The sequence below is a fragment of the Neovison vison genome, chromosome 13 (genome assembly GCF_020171115.1).
Source record: "Neovison vison isolate M4711 chromosome 13, ASM_NN_V1, whole genome shotgun sequence".
NCBI lineage: Eukaryota > Metazoa > Chordata > Mammalia > Carnivora > Mustelidae > Neogale > Neogale vison.
In genome coordinates, this window is record NC_058103.1 from 13842985 (window position 1) to 13862723 (window position 19739).

The 19739-nt window shown below is 51.1% G+C and overlaps 2 protein-coding genes across 3 annotated transcripts in view; one reads left to right on the plus strand and one right to left on the minus strand.

Annotated features, from left to right (window-relative positions):
* The window catches only part of DCAF4 (DDB1 and CUL4 associated factor 4), a 29891-nt gene extending 22979 nt beyond the window's left edge, over nt 1-6912 (plus strand). For both annotated transcript variants that reach the window (XM_044232184.1, XM_044232183.1), the window contains exons 11-16: nt 1085-1164; nt 2584-2679; nt 2788-2885; nt 3753-3926; nt 4344-4458; nt 5832-6912. In XM_044232184.1, the coding sequence (XP_044088119.1) occupies nt 1085-1164; nt 2584-2679; nt 2788-2885; nt 3753-3926; nt 4344-4458; nt 5832-6025 (757 nt within the window). In that variant the 3' untranslated portion in view covers nt 6026-6912. The remainder of the gene's footprint in view (nt 1-1084; nt 1165-2583; nt 2680-2787; nt 2886-3752; nt 3927-4343; nt 4459-5831) is intronic.
* A 5220-nt stretch (nt 6913-12132) lies between these two features.
* The window catches only part of ZFYVE1 (zinc finger FYVE-type containing 1), a 59463-nt gene continuing 51856 nt past the window's right edge, over nt 12133-19739 (minus strand). Inside the window, exons 7-12 of the mRNA XM_044231625.1 lie at nt 19328-19425; nt 19114-19231; nt 16981-17151; nt 16045-16225; nt 15407-15520; nt 12133-13720 (exon numbers count right to left, since the gene is read on the minus strand). Of these exons, the coding sequence (XP_044087560.1) occupies nt 13488-13720; nt 15407-15520; nt 16045-16225; nt 16981-17151; nt 19114-19231; nt 19328-19425 (915 nt within the window). The 3' untranslated portion in view covers nt 12133-13487. The remainder of the gene's footprint in view (nt 13721-15406; nt 15521-16044; nt 16226-16980; nt 17152-19113; nt 19232-19327; nt 19426-19739) is intronic.

Below are 19739 nucleotides of genomic sequence, written 5' to 3' on the forward strand. Positions count from 1 at the left end.
CGCCCTGGAGACCCACAGATAAGGCCCAGACAGAGGTGGTTCAGAGAAAGGAAACGCAAGTGACTGTGGTATGATGCGGCAGCACACACAGCTAGTCGGGAGACTAAAGCTACAATGTGGACATGTCGGTTTATACGCGCTCAGATGAGCACAGATCAGGCTGTTTCTGGACTGCATAGCATGACTGCCATCCATGGGCCGTTACGTACGTTTGTGAGCGGCATTTTTTTTAATGAAGTAGACTAGAAAATAACGAGTATCCTATTTAGTAAGAGCAAGTGTTTTATGAACTTTTGTTGCAGTTCTTTGTGTGTATGTAGTGCGTGGTAGCAAAATTAAACTCGTACCATGGGTCTAAGAAAACACTGCCTTGGGGCGCCTGGGTGGCTCAGCCGTTAAATGTCTGCCTTCAGCTTAGGTCATGATCCCAGGGTCCTGGGATCGAGCCCCACATCGGGCTGTCTGCTCAGCGGGGAGCCTGCTTCCTCCTCTCTCTCTCTCTGCCTACCTGTGATCTCTATCTGTCAAACAAATAAAAAAAAAAAAAAAACTTTAAAAAAAAAAAAAACCTGCCTTAAAGCAGCCTCCCACGAGTGGAGTATAAGACAGGAGAACGGAAGGGGATGCTCCTTCCAGCAGCAGAGCAAAAAACCCCTGAAACAACGTTAAGTGCCCATCAGCAAGAGACGAGACAGGGGAGTTGTACATTCATACAAAGGTCTGCTCCACTGTGAATGTGAAGAGATGGGAGCTACAAAATCAAGCCAGATCAATCTAGAAGAGAGTGGAGGTGGAACAGTGGTACGAGATGCTCTGTGGAAAGAACAGAGCACGGCCCAGAAGCCTGACCAGTTTTAGAGTGTGATTTTGGGTGAGGGAGAGGGAAGACTTGGACTGGGGAGAGGTCAGAGAGGCCTTCAGCGTGTTTGTGACATTTTTTTCCTTTTAGAAAATCTGGAACTAAATATGGAATATGTAAACGTGTTAAATGTGGCTCGTGGTGGTATTTTCTGGAAGGATACTACCGCCCATTCTCTTCCCGGAGGAGCCCCTTGTACTTGACTGTCCTTAACAGCTTCTCCAGGCTCTGCCTCATGGGCATCGCAGAGACTCCCGGCTGCGCCACCCTGCTCCCAGCGTCCCTGTTCGTCAGTAGTCACCCAGGTACCAGGTCCTTTCCCTTCGGAGGAGGAGGTGCTCCGAAGGAGACAGTCTCAGTCCGTGCCTCCAGGAGCTGCAGCCTACAACGGTGTCAACTCCGTGGCGAGGGCTTGGACAGGAGGGGTGGGAGCCACAGGCTGCACAAGCCCATGTCAGCCTGCAGAAGCACTTGCAGGAGAGTTCCCGAAACCTGACCCAGGATTGGTACTAGAAGTGATGTATGGCCTTACATACTCCTCCTCTGGGGTCATTTCAGCAGCCAGAACAATTAGGAGTACAAGAGATCAAAATATTTCTTTGGGCCACCCATACAGATCCCGCAGCCTGGCACCCCTGTGGCCATGCTTCCAGTCTGTGCGCCTGAAGCAGTCGGGCTTCTTCCTGGCAGCATATTCTGGGCATTAAGTTTTCAGTCTGTCAGAGACTTAGGATCCATCAGACGATGGTCAAGCCTCTGGCATGAACCCCGGCTCTGCCCGTTACCAGCGTGAACAGCTTGCTTACCTTCTGTGAAGAGAAGCCCCGCCCCTTCAGGTTACAGGGTGGGTGAGGGGGGCGCCCACTCCGCCAGTGCCTGACTTGTCCTCGTGCAGCAGGCCCATGTGGCGGGAGTATGTGTTACCCCCATTGCCACAGATGAGGAAGCGGAGGCAAAGAGAGGTTCAGAACCCGCCTTACAAACTGACCCGGGTCGTGGTTCCCTCTCGGGAAGAGCAGGGAGGTCGTAATTGGGAGGGTATCGGGCTGCTGCAGTGTTTTGCTTCTTAACCTGAGTGGTGGGCACGTGACTACATCCCCTTTGTGATCACTCGTGGCCCTCTATTTGGGGTGTGTGCCCTTTATGTATTGTGAATTAAAAGGCTTATTTTAAAAATGTTTTGGGGACACCTGGGTGGCTCAGTCCGGTTAAGCTGCTGCCTTTGGCTTAGGTCATGATCCCAGGGTTTGGGGATCAAGTCCCACATTGGGCTCCCTGCTCACTGAGAAGCCTGCTGCTCTCTCTGCCTCTGCTTGCCACTCTGCCTGCTGGTGCGTGCACGCGCGCGCTCTCTCTCTGACAAAATCTTTCAAAAAAAAACGTTTTGCTTGGGATCCCACATCAGATAGTGTGATGTGGGATTGAAACCCTCTTATAAAGAACCACACCGTCTCCCTGACGGCAGTCAGTAGTTCTGGCACTCTTCCTGGGAAGGCAGGAGTCACGTGCTTGTTCCCGGAATAACCCCTTTTGAGCCAGATAGCCCAGCTGAGTGTCTCTTTTTTGTCACCATAAAGGCCAAAATGGGGCCAAGGTATAGACAGATCTCTGAGCAGCCATTCCTCCCAGATCAGGTGGTCACTGACCAGGCAGCATGGAGGGAAGGCCGCCCCCCCACCCCCCCCAAGCAGCCACCTTTCACCTTTCACTGTTGCCATCTGCAGGAGACCGGCCCGGCATGCTCTGCAGTTTCCGGATCCCCGGGGCCTGGTCCTGTGCGTGGTCCCTCAACATTCAGGCAAATAACTGCTTCAGCACAGGTGAGCCGCAGCTGCCCCCGCACGTGCCCAGAGGAAACTTTCACAGGCTCCAAACCCCCTGTCCAGACTGTGAGTGATGATTGTCCGTCTGCCCCTTCTGTCTCTCAGGCTTGTCTCGGCGGGTCCTCGTGACCAATGTGGTGACGGGACATCGGCAGTCCTTTGGGACCAACAGTGATGTCTTGGCCCAACAGTTTGCTCTCATGGTTGGTTGAACTGGGGGCGGGGAGCGATGTAAAGTGTCCCGAGGGTGGAAATTTTGCTGGACTGAAAACGGATTCCTGTGTGTGGCATCTGGTCGTCTCTCTTTTTCAGGGAAGAAAAGGAGGGCATCAGAAAGGTTTAGTGGGTTACTTGGTGATTATATCTGCACTGGATGAAAGCTGGCTGATTGAGAAAGACCTGGCTAACCTGACTTTCAACAACTTCCTATTTAAATGAGCCGTTAGCAGTTCTGGAGTACTTGGATTAGCCAGTAGGACAAATAATTTTTTTTTTTACGTATAAATTAAGTCCCAATTCATGATACTTACTAGGTCCATACACAGTTTTCAAACTACATATTTGAGAAAGTTAAAAAAATCATACTGCTAGGTAATACTGCATTTCAGAGACTTGTTCATTGAAAAGGCCATCTTTCTTTAAAAGTGTGGAGGAGAGAGTGAGCCGATCTGCTTTCGGCAGTAAGCCCAGTGTGTTTTACTCAGGGTTCTTCAGCCATCTGCCCTCCTGGACCTCTGATCTCTCCTACTCCATACTCCTCCCCCTCATTTCTCACCAAGGATCTTGGGGAGATAAGGCACCATCACTTGGGCTTCACAGAATGAAGCCTAAGGGGCCAATGCAGCCAGTTGGGGGGACACTGGAAGACCCCTGGGGTCCCGTTCTTTTATCCTTTCCTAAGGAACCCTTCCAGCTACACTGAGGCTCAAGTTCTGACCACGCCTTCACCCCCACCACTAACCCAGGGACTGGGAAAGGGGAGGCGAGGCAGGAGTTGTGTTCTGGAGGGAACACCCTTCCCAGCCTTAGAGGAGGTGGTGCCAACAACCATTCTGTCTCTCTTTCCATAGGCTCCTTTGCTATTTAACGGCTGCCGTTCTGGGGAGATCTTTGCCATAGATCTGCGTTGTCGAAACCAGGGCAAGGGCTGGAAGGCCACCCGCCTTTTCCATGACTCAGCAGTGACTTCTGTGCAGATCCTCCAAGAAGAGCAAAACCTGATGGCGTCTGACATGGCGGGAACGGTAGGGGTAGCACTGATGACTCGGGCCACTGGTGCCACTGGCCTACCACTCTGCCAGGTGATGGGCTCTTCAGAAAAGACCTTCGTGTTGGGGCGCCTGGCTAGCTTATTCAGATGAATGTGTGACTCTTGATCTCGGGATCGTATGTTTAGGCCCCATGTTAGGTGTAGAGATTAAATTCTTCTGAGAGAGACCCTGGTGCCAGACCATAGCAGGGAAAGGGCAGAAGGAGACCAGGCAAGTCGTTTTCTCCACCTGGGAGCCCAGTCTGGTCTAGACTGACATGAAACTGGTTTTGTTGCTTTAGAAATTTAGATTTTTCAAACCCTAAGAGGTGTTTGGCGACCACCTTGTCCTGCCTGGGTTCACTAGCGTACCTGCCGGACCCTCTCTAACGGCCCCTTGTGCTTTCCACAGATCAAGCTGTGGGACCTGAGGACCACTAAGTGTATAAGGCAGTATGAAGGTCATGTGAACGAGTACGCCTACCTGCCCCTGCATGTGCACGAGGAAGAAGGCATTGTGGTAGCAGGTACCTGGGGAAGGGAAGGTCTTTCCGTCCCATCAAATAAAATGGCAGAGGGAGAAATTACTCCAGATCAGAACCTCGTACGTGGGACTTGCTGGTAGGAGACACGAGGTGGGACATAGAGTAGGACAGTCCTACTGGTAAGCCGCAGTTAAGCAGCCGCCAGCTGGGACAGCCCTGTGCCCTCATGTTAGTGGGAGAACATCACCTCAGTAACAGGCAAGTTACGTGCAATAAAACAGAGACCTGGGTGTTCACCTGGTCAGCATTCAGGATGACCTTCACCCAACCCTGTTTAAAACCTTGGCCTCCCTTTTCTTTGTGCTCACTTTCCAGCCAAGGATGCTGCAAAAAGAAATTAAGGTCACTGTAAAGGAACTGGTTCTTGGGGATCCGTATCTGCAGAACAGGAGCAGAGGTGTTGAGCCACTGAACTCCCTTGAGAAGGGCTACAAAACTGTAGCCTCACAGATTTTGCTGTTTCTAGGGCAACAGAATATTGTGATAGCATGAAAGTTCAGTAGTTTGGCACATGAAATAGTAAGCCCTTGACATTCAGGAATATGTTCTTGGTCCTGACATGTCCTCAGATTTGCAGATGTGCCTACAGAATGTACTTGTTCTCTGTGAAATCTTTTTCTGTGCCACAGAAGCATCTCTGAGAACTTCCTCAGGCTGTTTACTACTCTCCACCCCCAGCAGCACTTAGCTTCCTGGTTAAGCCTAGTTTCCATCTCAGGAGAGCCGCTGTGCTCTGGGGAATAGGAGAGCGAGGAGCCCACTGCGCAGCAGACGTGGGGGGTGGCCTCGTGCAGTCCTCGGCGAGCCGGGCCGTGAGACCCTGAGGTCTGCCCTTCCTTTTCCTCTAATGAGCTCCAGGAGCGCATCTAGGCTGCTGCAGCCAGTGCCACATCCCTCACAGCTATGAGTCCCGAAGACTCACCCGGTCTTAGGAACTAAGCCATTAAACCGGAACCAGCTCTGGTGAGAGTTGTCACTCGTGTGTCCCAGGATGTACTGAAGGGAAGACATCTTCCCGGTTACTCTTCTCACAGAAATCCGCTGCATGTCCTCTAGACTGGGGGTGCTGGGCTCCCCCCTGAGCAGCCCTTGACACAAGGGAAGCAGAGTGGCCACCCGTTAGCCAGGATGCCTGGTGACCAGCCACTGTGTCACAGCCAGCCAGTGCGTCTTGTCACTTGGAGCACCTGCAACTGGTTGTGATTCTGGAACACCAGGGAGACCTTGACTTTGATTTTCCAGAAGTACATGTTACCAGCAGAAATAATTTCCATTGAGTTTGTGTTCTGGCTCCAGTGGGTTCCCTTCAGAGTCCTACGTGTCCTAACCTGGCACGTGTTTTCCCTCTTTCTTAGTGGGCCAGGACTGCTACACGAGAATCTGGAGCTTCCACGATGCCTGCCTGCTCAGAACCATACCCTCCCCACACCCTACCTCCAAGGCTGACATCCCCAGTGTGGCCTTCTCTTCTCGGCTTGGGGGTTTCCGGGGAGCCCCAGGGCTGCTCATGGCTGTCCAGCAGGACCTTTACTGTTTCTCCTACTCCTAATTCCACAGGGTGCGGCCGGGAGGGATGTGGATTTGACACAGGGAGTATGAAGCAGCCATACTTCTGCCACGACTGCTGTTTGCACTGAGGGCATTTTAATCGGATGCTCTGTGTACACAGATCCCATCCAGCCAGCTGCCAGGAAGCAGGTGCTGTTTTATGTGGAGACACTTCAGTAAAGTTATTTCAGTTTAAGTTGTGAGCTCAGAGAGCTCAAAAGTCCTTTTCATAAAAGGTACTTATTTCCTTATTGAACTCCTCAGACTGGTCTGTGGCCCCCCTCCCTCTTTTTTTTTTTTTTTTCTTTAAACAAGAAATACTTATTCTAAGGGCTGAAGATTGGCAGTAACTAAATTAAAGCTGTTGCTTCCACGAAAAGCCCTTTAAAGAAGCCTAATAAGGAGCCTGGACGAGGCTGTTAATGCAGTCGGTGCCTGGGTCCCAGAAAGCCATGCACATGGACTGGAGAAACCCAGCTGGGGAGACGGGGAAGGGGTCTGGGGTCATTTCTCTGAGTCTCCAGAGATAAATGATTGAAGCCTGGTTTCTGAAGTCATTAAAAAGCCTTCTCAGACTCAGTCAACATCAGTAGCAGACTTCCTTTCTCCTTTTATCACCATTCATAGGCACTGGGAGGAAAGGTGGATCTTCCTAGATGCTATAGGTTTTAAACAGGTCCTAGAATGCCTTTGTTGAGACGCCTTCCAGAATGTTACGTACAACAGCTTCTGTTGCTATTACGGTGACCTGAATGTCAGATTTAAGGGCCCCATCTCAAAGAAAATTGGCATTGACTTTCTGTAATCGACCAGAAGCACTTTGCGAGATGTTTATACAGCGTCCAAGAGCCTGTCTTTCTACCACACAATAAACTAGAAAGAACCATACGTGTTGCATTGCTTCTGTTAATGATTCAGAAGATCACGATTTGATCCTTGCCTGCTACAGCAACAAAACCAGCTGCAGTGACGTCTACTCAGATCCTGGGTGCGGGGTAACACAGACAGACCAGTTTTAATGGCTCTACTAGAGAGCTTCACCTGCCCTCCACCCTTTCCTGCCTGCTGCTCTATGCACGCCCCAAGCAGCTGACCTGTACGGACCACAGTGAACTCCCCGGCCCCCCTCCTGCTGGCTCCTCCACCCAAGGCCACAGACCCCACTGGACCAGCGTGCACTCTCTAGGTTCCAGAAGCTTCTTTAGTCCCTTCAGATCTCCTAGTAACTGCATCTCACTGTTGCTAGCCCAGGAACTTTGCCAGTTCAACTACTTGAGTTACCCCCTTGGGTGGCAGTTACTAGTTTTCCTGCTAGAACCCTAGTGACTTGATGTACAGAGAACCAAATTCAAAAAAATGATGAGACCATCAGACTGGTCATCTGATAGATGAGCTACACATTCTAGCAAATATTTTTAACACCTCACATTTTATAAAGAACTTCCCCCCATCTCACTGGATCTTTGTAACAACCCACAAAGGTGGCCCAGCAGGAGTAATGTAAAAATTAGCATCGCCTTACAGGGAAGGCTGGGCACATCGACTTGTGTCAGATCACAGACCTGTTCAGCATAGAGACCTGAGACCACGTTCCCAGGGGCTCCTGCTCCTCCGGTCCCTATCCGAGCAAGCTAGCCCATCGAGTGCTGTAGAGAAGTCAGGAAGTAGCTTGGTGGTGCGCAGTGCTAACGGCCACTGGTGGTGAATCACCAGGTTAAGTGCACTTTCTGGTCCTCAGTGATGCTAAGAAGCTTGCTTAACCAGGATCTGTAGGCGTTTAGTCCTTCGGATTCAGCTCCTGTTATCTCTGCAGCCCCAGCATCCTGGCCTGTGCAGAAGTCTCAGGAAATGCCCATATACTCAAAGGGGCAAGGGGACCACTGTCACTGCATGGTCTTTTGGATCAGTTCTGGTGGCATGCACCTGCTCAAGACACAAGCAGAACTGCTGATCCATGAACCTAATATCCACTCACTTTTGTCTCCACACGTTCTAGGTGATCACGATGTACAAGTTCATTACAGAATGTGCAATTTTAAATTGCCAGTCTTGACCACCTAATGCAGTTTCCCTCACGGTTCTGTATTGTTTCTATGAAGCTAAGCGCCCATGGGTGGCTTCCTCGTGCAATTCTGATCCCTCCCCAAACAGTGGAGGCAAAAGGACTACTCAGGAGAATAGTGGTGAGTTCTGCTGTGATGGCCCTGTCCCCACACACCCTCTAACCTCAACACCTCTGTCCTCACCCAAGCTCCTTGTTAGGCAGATACAATTTCCCCTAGGCTTTTTAAAAAGAGAGTGGTTCTTTAAAACCTCTAAACAGCAAAATTCTTGATCTCTGCTTAGCAGTCACTTCTAACATCTGGTCTAGGTTGTAAGAAAAGTCAAACTTAGAAGCTAAGTTTGCTTTTTAACACAGTGTCCCAAAGATGAGTATGTTACACAGTCTGGGTGAAGCCTTTTTCACCTGCCCATCTGTTAGGGCATTTCGCCCTGTTCACAGGTGACCACAAAATGCGAATCAGCAGGCGATGGGAAGCAGCGCTGACCTATGACGAAGTCCTCCCTAAGTGGCCTGGTGTTTGCTGGCTTGTAGCCTTGTAAACGGCTGAGAGGACAGCAGCACTGGTTATCACTGGTTATCACAGATGCCCACAAGATAAACACCCGCTTCACACCATCGCGCTGCGTAACCACCTTAGAAATCAGCCAGCCTGACCTACAGGGGCCTCCGGAAGTGTCGTCCCACCAAGTTAACCCCACTTATCTGTGAGCTCTAGATCTGTCCTGGTCAAAATTTCCCACAACCGTCTCTGAAAACACCTGCAGGCCAAATTCCATCTCTCCTTCCTTCTGTATCCGCTAATGCATCCGGGCCCATTCTTGTCTGTCTCTCGAGGCTGCCCATCGCATGGCCACTGCCAAGACAGAGATCTTCCTGGGTCCCTGTGTTCAGTGGATTGTGCATCAGGATAACATGTGTGGGCTCTTGAGATTGGATCATCTGTGCCTTGCCCCTTTGGGGCCATTTCCTCCTCCTGCCTAGTCTCAGGACACAAATGTTTCAAGAGCCTTCCTCACCCGGGCCTCAAAGCAAGCCAGACTCCCCTCCTTACCATCTCTCAAAGTCCCACTATTAAGTCTCAGAACACTCCCGAAAGCTTAGCTTTGCCAGCATCATTGCCTTTTCATTCTTACTACCCTGTGAAGTATGTGATGGTCACTCCAATATACTGAAGAAGAAAAAAGGGACGGGACTGGCCCAGGTCGGCTAGTAAGTGGAAAAGCCAGCAGACTCTCCTGTTCAACTCTGAGATGGTAGGCCTTTTGTGCTTGACAGAATGGGACTTATTTCACTCTGAAATAACTTGGGTTCGGTTCGACGTTAATTCTCCCTTCTGTCCTCTTGACACTAGCCAACTCTGTGTTCTACAAGTGACCTCCGGACTGGCTGGCCTGTCTTTGCCTCCACCTCCCGGCTTGTTCCTGCCACCCACCCACTTGCACTCTTGGCTTCACTTGAATTAAAAGCAGCTATAGCAAAAAGGACTTTCTCTGCAGAGCCTGTAATATGAGCAAAGGCACCCAGATATAAACACTGCCAAGAGTGCGGGGCTGCCTGAACCCAGGTGACAGGGCGTCTTGGAAATGGAAGCAGGATGTCCAGGGACGGAGGAGCCAGAGACTTAAGCGCGATTCAGGCTGGAGTTAAGGGTAAGATCGGGCGGCTGAACCCACAGCAGTGCATGAAGTCCCCCAGGACTGGCATTACAGACTGGTGGGCTCCATTAAAGTCCACCAGACCCAGAAAGATATGCTCGTGGTCTATAAATGGCAGCTTCAAAGATGACGTTGGTCATATGAGCAGATCCCTAAACTGCAGCTTCTCGAACCCCATGTACCCCCACACCATCTGTGCTTCAGTGCTCCTAAGTCTGAGTTTCCCAGGTATAAAAAAAGGAAAAGTTGCACTAGGTGTAATTTAACAGGCGGCCATATGGGTTCAGTCTTCTCCCCCCGTGATGGCAGTTCTGAAACTGAAAATGCAAACATGGTGGAAAACATTACCGTTTTTTAACAACCAGAAGGTGAGCTCCAGTGGTACAGGGGAAATCAGCTTGCTTCATCTGTAAGCAGTTCTGTTTGTGACGTTTTAATGAAAGGGAAGTAGTACTCTACAAGGAGGAGCAGGTATAAAAGCTAAGCCCTCCTGATGTAACAGAGCAGGTACCTTTTTCTCTTAGGGTAAGGTCAGTGCCATATCTGGAAATGCAGAATTCACAACCCACAGAAATTTATGAGAAGTGCTACCTTGCACTGTCTGGGCAGGGGACAGTGCGGCTTTCAGGCTCAGCTGGAGTCAAACCCCAGCTTCGAGTCTCACTGGCCAGGCAGCCCTGGGCTTCCAGAACTTCTCTGAGCCAGGATCTTCAGCTGTAAAACATGGACACCACTCTCTCCCTTCCAGCGTGACTGTGAGTATACCAAACATATTCGGTCCCAGCACTGTACCTGGCACCCATGTGTTGGAAGTCAATCCAGCAGAGCGAAATCCAACAGATACGGGAGGGTCCCTCTGGGTCCCATTACTCAGGAGACCACTTGGTTCTCAGCCAGCTGAAACCTTCTGTCCTAGCTCCCTGAGCACTTCACCACTGACCTCCACCACCTCCGCGTAAGTCTTTCAAACTGCAATTTTTTTTTTTTTTAAAGTAATCTCTGTGCCCAACATGGGGCTCAAACTCATGGCCCCAAGATCAAGAGTTGCACACTCTTCTGAGCCAGCCAGGCGACTTATTAAAGCCTTTATGCAGCCACCCCGTTAATTGGGGAGGGAATTAATCTGCACTATTAGATGTCAGGAGAGAGGGCTCTCCGGGTGGAGGCCTGCAGGGCGGGCAGTTTCTGGGGTTGCAATCATATTCTGTTTCTTCATCTGGGCACTGGTTGATTATACGTTCAATTTCAGAAGATCCATCAAATGGAAATGTGTATTATCACTGTTCAATAGCTTAAGCCATTGTTCTCATCCTGAGTTTAGCTGGTTTTTAGCCCTTGAGTTGAGGCTGGGATTGGATGTGTAGGGCAAGAAAAGCGAACTTTGTTACTTCCACCCTGGGTCTCTTCTCTTCCTTTACTCTCTTGGTCTGTGTAGGGTCAAGGAAGGGCGTGCAGAAGACTGTTCCGCACCATTCCTACGCGGCCCGGCCGACTCCTGCTCGGGGGTGCTGCCACACGACAATGGGACAGACGACCAGGTCTGACACAGGCCACCACCACGCATGCACCCCCCTGCTCCACTCACCCGAAGAGCAGTTGATAAAGATGAAAGGGAGGGGAGCAGGACAGGAAAAGTCAGGGGGAAAAACAGAGCAAAGAGGTAGGGAAAGGACGAAGACGAGTGTCTGTGCCCACGAGGAGGAGGAGACCCTGGAGGGCGGTCAAACAGAGAAGGGGGTCAAACAGAAGGCAGAGCAAGGGAATGAAGAGGGAACCAACAGATAAAAAAGTAGAGAACAGTTTTTCCAATGGTTCCTCTAGGTCAGTAGAAACACTTAACCCTTCTGTGAGGACTCCCCGTGGACTGAGGCACCACAGCTACCCCAGTGACACCCAAGCACCAAGTCCCCAGGCAGCGGCCGTCTGACACAAGGCAGCCCTACTCAGGGCCAGGCTGACACGGCTCCCCCGCCCCACAGCCAGTGGCCACACCTGCTGGGGAAAGCTCGGATGACGAGCCCAGGGGCAGGACCACAGCATGGCCAGGTCCCTCTCCACGCATGGAGCCCTCACCACCAGAAAGTTCTATGAGCATCTGTTAGTACCCTCTAAAGGAACAGCCTCCAAGTTCCCAGTTAGCAAACAGCTGGAATAGGCAATCTAAGAGCGGGGGAAACAGCCCAACATCGTGAGATGAAAACCCCATCACAGCTGCTTTTTTCCAAGCTCTTGTTAGGCTAACAGACTGAGGTATTAAAGGTCAAATATTACCACCCCAGAAACATCCCTCTTGCTTGGCTTCTGCTCTGAAAGCCACCAGCTACTTTCCTATTGACTAGAAAGAGGCAAGGTCTACTGGGGAAGTTAAAGGAAAGAGCACAGTCTGTATTCAGCAGGAAGATTCCTTTATAATGGCGAATTTGAGAATACACAGTACTGGAGTAGGGCCTGAGTCCCTGGGCCACAGGAGGCAATACGGACGCAGGTCTGCGAGGGACCAACGAGAGCCAGGGCTCCCGACGCACAGACTCTCATGCCGGGACTGACTGCCACACCCCTCCCTGAAGCTCAGCCCAGCCCCCAGTTCTGCCAAGACCTAGGTCGCATTGAATTCTTCGCGTTTGGCCACTGAAGATAAAATCCGCCCCGATGACAGGATCAGCACAACAGTCTTTCCAGTCACGAGAGATGGATGTCCCAGCTCTTGGTGAGAAACCCAAGTTCACTTGACTTCTCTTGCAAGAACCAGAGAGAATTTTTTCTTAATGATCCGTTGAAATATTTATACGCACTTGAAACAACTAACAGTCCATTCGATGCGCTGTTTCCCTGGAAGATTCTCATATTGCCCCTCCGACGGCCAGAGGGGGCGTGTATCAGGGAACAAAGAATTAAGACACTTCAAAATAAGCAATAAAAATCCTAGTGCAACACTCAGAAGCAGATGGTGGGCTCGCAAGGGCAGAGAGGAAGGAAGCAGGTGCTCTACTTGGGGGCAGGGGGCGGCCTCCGGGAAAGCCAAGCGGACACAGAAGCATCAAGAAATAGGAAACCCAGCTGGGGAAGGCTGGTTTCCTCCTGCGCGCTCCCCAGTACTCGGGGCCAAGGACCCTACCCCTCACCCTCCACCCACTCTGGTGACCTGCACGCTAAGTTGGGTAGTCTCTGACATCGGCCTAGGCCTAGGATAGGGACCCTGCCCCAGGGGGCCCCCGGAGGTTCCTTTCCGGCCCTTCCAAGCAAGAAGTACCTGGGAAAAGGCAAGGAAAGGAGAGGCTTCAAAGGCTCACAGAGAAGAAGCAAAAGGTGACTAGCAACACAGTGGCTCTGTGCCTGGCTCTGTTCTGTGGGGAAGACCTGCGGCCAAGGCCACCTTGTCCCTGTGCTAGGGATAGACTGTGCTAAGTCGTCGGAGCCAGCAGCAGCCTGAATATGCTCCACGTTCCCTTCAGATGTATCTACACATATATTTAGATCTTTATTATTTCTAACTGAAATAAATGCACGGATTCAGCTTCATTCCCCTTTACTAGAAGCTGCTCAGTTCCCCTGCCCTGAGGGGTTCACACCTCTGGCTGCCAGGCTCACACCCCAGCTCACCACCTGCCCCACCCCTCACGCCAGGAAGAGCAGAGGACACACGCCGTGACAGGTGCCCGAGAGGAGGGCCAACCTCAACGAGACTTCTGTTTCTAACCCTGAGAACCTAAGGAATTGTGAAGGACGCGGAGAGGGAGCTGGGGTTAAAGGTCACCGGGCTTTTTATTGCAGTTAAAGCAGACTCGGACAGGATGGTCCCAGCCTCGAGAAGGGACAGCCCGGCGGTCATGGGAGCACTCGTCACAGAAGCCCTGTCCGCAGGCCCGGCAGTGGTGCTTGGAAAGCTTGATGCTGAACTCCTTCCGGCAGCTGTGGCAGTGCAGGATCTCATGGTCAGGCACCCAGTACGCTGGCCTGGCTGCGTCCTTCACCAGCCCTGTGGTGGAGACAACACCAATGGGCACGCCGCAGGGAGCTGTGCGCCCTGAGCCCCCAACCCCCACTCCTCGGGCCAAGAAGACGCCCTCAGACTCTTCATGGGCTCGTGGTCCTACTGCACAAACGACTGCCTAAAGGGCTGGTTGGTTTGTGAAGATTCGAGAGCACGCGAGGGGGAGAGAGGCAAAGGGAGAGGGAGAAAAGTCTTAAGGAGACGGCATCACTCAGGCACCCCTCACCTACAGAACTTTTAAAACGTGCATACACCTGGCCTGCACCCCACGCCATGCAGGTCAGGAGATCTGGAGCCGGGGCCTATGCACTGAGATCTGCGTGTCTATCGAGTTCACAGGCGATCCCGCAGCCCAGCTGCATAAATACCACTGGAGTCGGGCCACCTGGCTGGCTCAGTCGGTGAAGCAGCTGCCTGTGGCTCAGGTCGAGATCCCAGGGGCCTGGGCTCCCAGCTCCACGGAGGATATGCTTCTCCCTCTCCCTCTGCCACTCCCCCTGCTTGTGCTCACATTCTCTCTCAAATAAACAAAATCTTAAATAAAAAAAAAAAAAAAAACACTAGAATAATGATAAAGCAGCCCAGACTCTGGGAGTCAGGACATCTCTTCACGCAAATCACAGTTCCACTGAGTACACGCTGATTAGTGGCTACAGGATCGAGAGAGGTTACCTAACTTCTCTGGGCCCAGGCTTCCTCCTCTTCAACAGCTCACGTTCAAGAGCAGTTACAGGGATTACAAGAAATAGCGTGACAAGTCTAACACACTGACCTGGGACCCAACAGAAGGGAGCGTGCAGCAGGTGAACCCTTGGTGAGCCCAGGAATTAGGCACCCCCGAGAGCAGATGCAACCTGCGCTTCAAGCCTGGCCAAATCTATTCCTGTGCCCTTGAGTCCAAAGTTCATCATCTGCTCACCCTTAAGCCACAAGGATGGTAAATCGGATCCAAGTGATTTTTACCACCAGCCACCCGGGAGCCTCTGGTTGCTCCCTTGTAATGGGCAGAAACACCCCAGGCCCAGCCAACAGTGCCCAAGCCTTCCACACACTGGTGGGTCTCCCCTCCCCCTTCACATCTAGAGGTGAGTAAGGGTCAGTGAGCCACAGATTCTGACACTCCCGGCCCCTCCTCCAAATGCCGTCTTTGTGTCTCCAGGAGGCTATAGCATTAGTGCCATTTCCAGGCCCAGATCTTCAAGACACTGGTGGCTTCTACTTCCTGTCTCCTGGGATATTAGCTTTTAAGAGCCCTGAGCCCCATGTAACAGGTCCAACGACCCCTGGAGAAACCATGTAGAGAGGCCTGGAGAACACACGGAAGGGTGCCCAGCATGTAAGCGAGGTTGGCTTGGCTCCTCGACACAGGTCAGGCTGCCATACCGGAGTATCAGGTGGTAACTCCAGCAAGGCCCCCTAGGCCGGAATAATTGCCCTTCCTGACTCGCAGTTGTGAGACATGATAAAATGGCGCTGTGTCAAGCCTTTCCATTTTTAGGAAGCTCCTTATGCAGCAATGGATAGTGTAACAGATGGCCTCCAGGATTAAACGTGAAACCGCTAAGGTTTCCAGCAAAAGCAAGCAAATATAAATTTCCGGTCAGCAAGGCTCTGACATAGGGGCAGCCCAGGGTACTGCGAAACCCCTCATCCCACATACGCTACACCCACCTAGCGGTATGTCAATGGCTGTCACCACGGCTCCCAGAGTGCTCTGTACGGCCTCGCCCACCTTCCGGGCGATCAGCGTCCCGCCTTCATCATCAGCCTGTGCCTCAGTCACATCTGCAGACAGTGCGAAAGGAAAAGCCGTCACCTCTTAGTCATTTCCCAAATGGAATACTGAGGCGCCGACAGCAGAGTGCTTCTGGATTCTTCTCCCAGGATAACCCGGTGCTTGCTTCCCTACAATGACGGCTAGGGTCTAGGCTGGAGTCAGGTCAGACCCTGACCCCGAGTAAGCTCTGTCAGTCCTTGACCTCAACCCTCTGGAGCTGTTTTATAATGTTCCTTTCAAGGTAAGCCAGAAAGGTTCTAGGAGCGTGACCAAGAACCTTCTCCAGAAAAAAGACCCAGTCTAAGCCATGTCTGCTAAGACAGGACAGGGTAAACCCCTGCCCACGACTCGCACACCCTAGGACTCTGTTAACAAAGAGCTTAGAGGATGCCAAGGACCAGGGTAGCAGCTGCCCTCATTAGAGTGACTGGTGAGGAACAGGGTGAGGCTTGTGGGAGTCCCACTTCCCAGGACCCCAGGCCAAGGAGAGAGCGTGCCCTCCACCCCTGCAGGCTCCTGGGCCCCACGTTACCTAACTGAACATTCCTGGCTTCGTAGCAGTTGTCACACACCCGCACGGGTGCAGGGCCCCAGCCCCGCTCGGGCACTGGCCGCGTCTTGGACGAGCAGCTGTCACAGAAGCCCTCCCCACAGGCCCGGCAGTGATGCTTGGTGTCGTTATCTTTAAAGGATGTGGCGCATTTGTTGCAGCTCTGTTCCAAGCCCAAAACAAACAGAAAGGCAGATGTTAATTCGTTTCTATGGACTGAGAAAGCCAGCAAGACCCAGGGGGAGGAACCCCCACCCCGGCCAATGCTACTGAGAACGGCAGGACCCCAACAGCAGTCATGGAGAGAACCTGAGGCCTGCCCTCATGAAGAGTACACCCACTGAAGCCCAGCTGTGACCCATTTCTTCCGAGAAGTCTCTGGAAAGCCCCCTCAAGTCTATCTGGCTAAGTCACAGTGTTCTCAGAGAAGACTACGCTAAGTCTAGCCAGAAGACCAATGAGAATTCACTTTTTTCCAAGGCTTCTCAAAAGAGCCTTTGGGAAGTTGGTGAGGTGCAAGCTTCCTGTCACAAAGCGTGTGGGCCCAAGCTGGGGGCTCCCTTGCTGTAGGTACTGCAGAGATTCATGTACCAAGACACATGCCCTCTAAATGCTCCTTTTCCTCCAGATTCTGTGAATCTACAACCTCAGACATCTGACCAATAAAGAACTAGCCTCGGAGGCAAGGGAACTATATAACCCACCAAAAAGAGATTAACCACAAAGTAACACAGAGACATCAATGGGCAAGAGAACACTGGCTGCCTCTCCGTGCCCCGCCCTTTCTAACGTGCTGGGAGCTAACCTGACTGAAAGAGAACTCCCGGCCTCCCTCACAGACCAAGCTTAAGACACAGCAAAATGGTACCAGCAGAATAGGCCATGCCAGGGAGGCAGCGGCATCCTGCTGCACCGTACCAGGATCTGGGAGTTGGGCCTCCAGTACGCAGGGGCAATCTGGTCGGTCAGCCAGGAAGTCACGGCCTTGGTGGGCCCAAGGCTAAGCTCAGACACCGACTGGGCCATGAAGTTCATCCCATCCAACAGGCGCTGGGCAGCATTGTTGTTGTCCTTCAGAAATCCATCAGTCTGAAAGGAGAATGCAGGCTCCCATCATGCTCTGAGCGAAGGGAGTAAAGGGGCGGGGAGAGGTGGTCTCATTCAGGTGAGTTGTACGCTCGTCAATGGCCAACTCAGAACCACAAACTCCCTGGCAGAGAAGAAGGGGTACAGACCAAGAATCCCTCTGGCTTCTAGACAGAATCACACCCAACCACACATTACTGACTCATTCCTTTTGAGGCAACCATAAGACCTGGTGCACAACTTTTCAATTCAGGCCTTACCTGTCCATAAATGAGATGTACAATCTAAGAGATACTCGAGTGAAATGGCAGCACCTTCAGGAAGATACCCCCCACCCCAAGCTGGGTTAGGAGCCCTCCCTCTTGGGTTCCTCTAATACCTATACGTTGTCAGGAATCCTGTTTCCATGTGTAAAGACAGTTCCTATTTATGTATTCGACTTGCTATTAGACCAAGCTCTCTAAATATAATAACCTACCTTTTTCGACCCTGTATTTTTAAAGCATCAGGTTCAATTCTGGGCACATAGTAATCAACCAATACTTGGGTTGACATAATGACTGAGTGAACGAGCAGAAGGAGAGGGGCCTGCATCCCCTAATCCCAAGGACCACAAGGAATGTGGCCTAAAAGGGGTCTAGGATATCACTGCTTTCTTAGACTACACGTATCTAACCACAGAGATAACAGCATTCACAAGAAAGAAAACAGACCCAAAATCAAATGACATAGTCAGAAAAAGTGTAAAGAGAAAATTACACTAGTCAAGGCCACATTAAGTCCTGGGGACAGGATGGCCTGGCCCACTGTGCCAGCAGGGTGGGCTCCAGAGTAAGACTATAGCACAGAAGCACATTTTGGTGGGACTGGAAACCGGAGAGAAGAACAAAACAATAAGGAATTCTTCAATTTATCCAATTTTTAGTTGAGAGAAAAACAAAGCATGAAAAGGGAAAAAGAGAGTCCCCGTGGCGCTGGGAGCCCAATGCAGTACTCGATCCCGGAACTCTGGGATCATGACCTGAGCAGAAGAGCCACCCACGTGCCCGAAACTCTTCAGTTTTATGGGAATTAGTAGCCCCAGAAAAGCCCAAGATGGTTCTGCAGGTAGGCCTGTTGGGCTGACTGCTACCTTTAGGAGTCACCCAGCAAGGGGAACAGCACCAAATAAGACAAGTCCCTTCAAGAAAATCCCTCCTCTTTTTTCTACAAAGAGAAAAGGTTTGGGGTGTGTTGGAATTACCAGTAAGAATGAGAGCACCACACTGTGCCTCCAAACAGATTTGTTTTTCCAGTATCTTGAATTCAAGAGTCAAATTAAAAAATTGTAAGGGTTGACAAAATCCCACTTCTTAAATATACGGCAAGAGAATTTTCTGGAACAGAGGATTTCTCACATAAAGAATGTCACTGTAGCATTTTGATAATAAAAAACTGAAGCAATGTGGAAACTGGAAAAATCTGCATGTGGAAATGAGAATATGAAAAAATCCTATTTGCTAAGGCAGTATAACAATAGGTCAACTTTTAGTTTTATTTAAAGTTGTGCTTCTATGGGGCGCCTGGGTGGTTCAGTGGGTTAAGCCTCTGCCTTCAGCTCAGGCTGTGATCTCAGGGGTCCTGGGATCCAGCCCTGCATAGGGCTCTCTGCTCAGCAGGGGGCCTGCTTCCTCCTCCCCCTTTGCCTGCCTCTCTGACTACTTGTGATTTCTCTGTTAAATAAATAAACAATCTTTAAAAAATAAAAAATTTTTTTAATTAAAAATAAATAAAGTTGTGCTTCTAGTATTTAGGCAAGAAGAATTAATTAAGAGTCTAGAACAAGAAAAGGCTCTCCAGATCCTGCCTCCCTAAATCACCAAGATATTTTAAAATTCAAGGTTAACCTGAATTCTACACAAGCTCCACTCCTCCACACACACGAATAACTGAATGATACAAGAAGAAAAATGGAGCAGCTCTTACTCCAGGCCACACGTGCACAATCTCCGTCCGGACCACTGTATCCACAGGATCCTGGTTCCCAAACCAGTACTGCCGGCTACGGTAGACCACGCCACAGTTGGGACACTCGATCACGTACCTACAAGGAAAGTAAACAGATAATGTTACCCGGCCAGGTGCCTGGCAGACCAACACACCAACAACCCTCAGCTACATCGACGCCATTGAAACTCACCCAGACCAGGCATATTTTGCGAGACCCATCCAGGGGGAGTCAGTGGAAGCGGATGTCTTGGGCACTACGCTGACCTCCTTGCCTCTCTCATAGCAGGCCTGAAACATGGAGCACTCTGCCAGCTTCTTCTCTGTGCACCAGACCCCCTGACCCCTTCATTACCCTGGCCAGCCCCCTCCCCACAAAGCATAGCAAGGTTTGCAGACCCTGAGTTCACATTAGAGGAAGGGTCATTTCCCTAAAAAAGCCAGTGCCCTAAAAGATCATGAATTGAATGTGGACCCATCCTGAGACTCAAAACAGAGCTGTAATTTACACCCGCCACCAAAAATCCGTTACACAGGGTTCCCGCAGAGCACTCCTGCTCTGGAGAAGAACGAACAGTCAGTGTACATGCCCCTGGCATACAGGC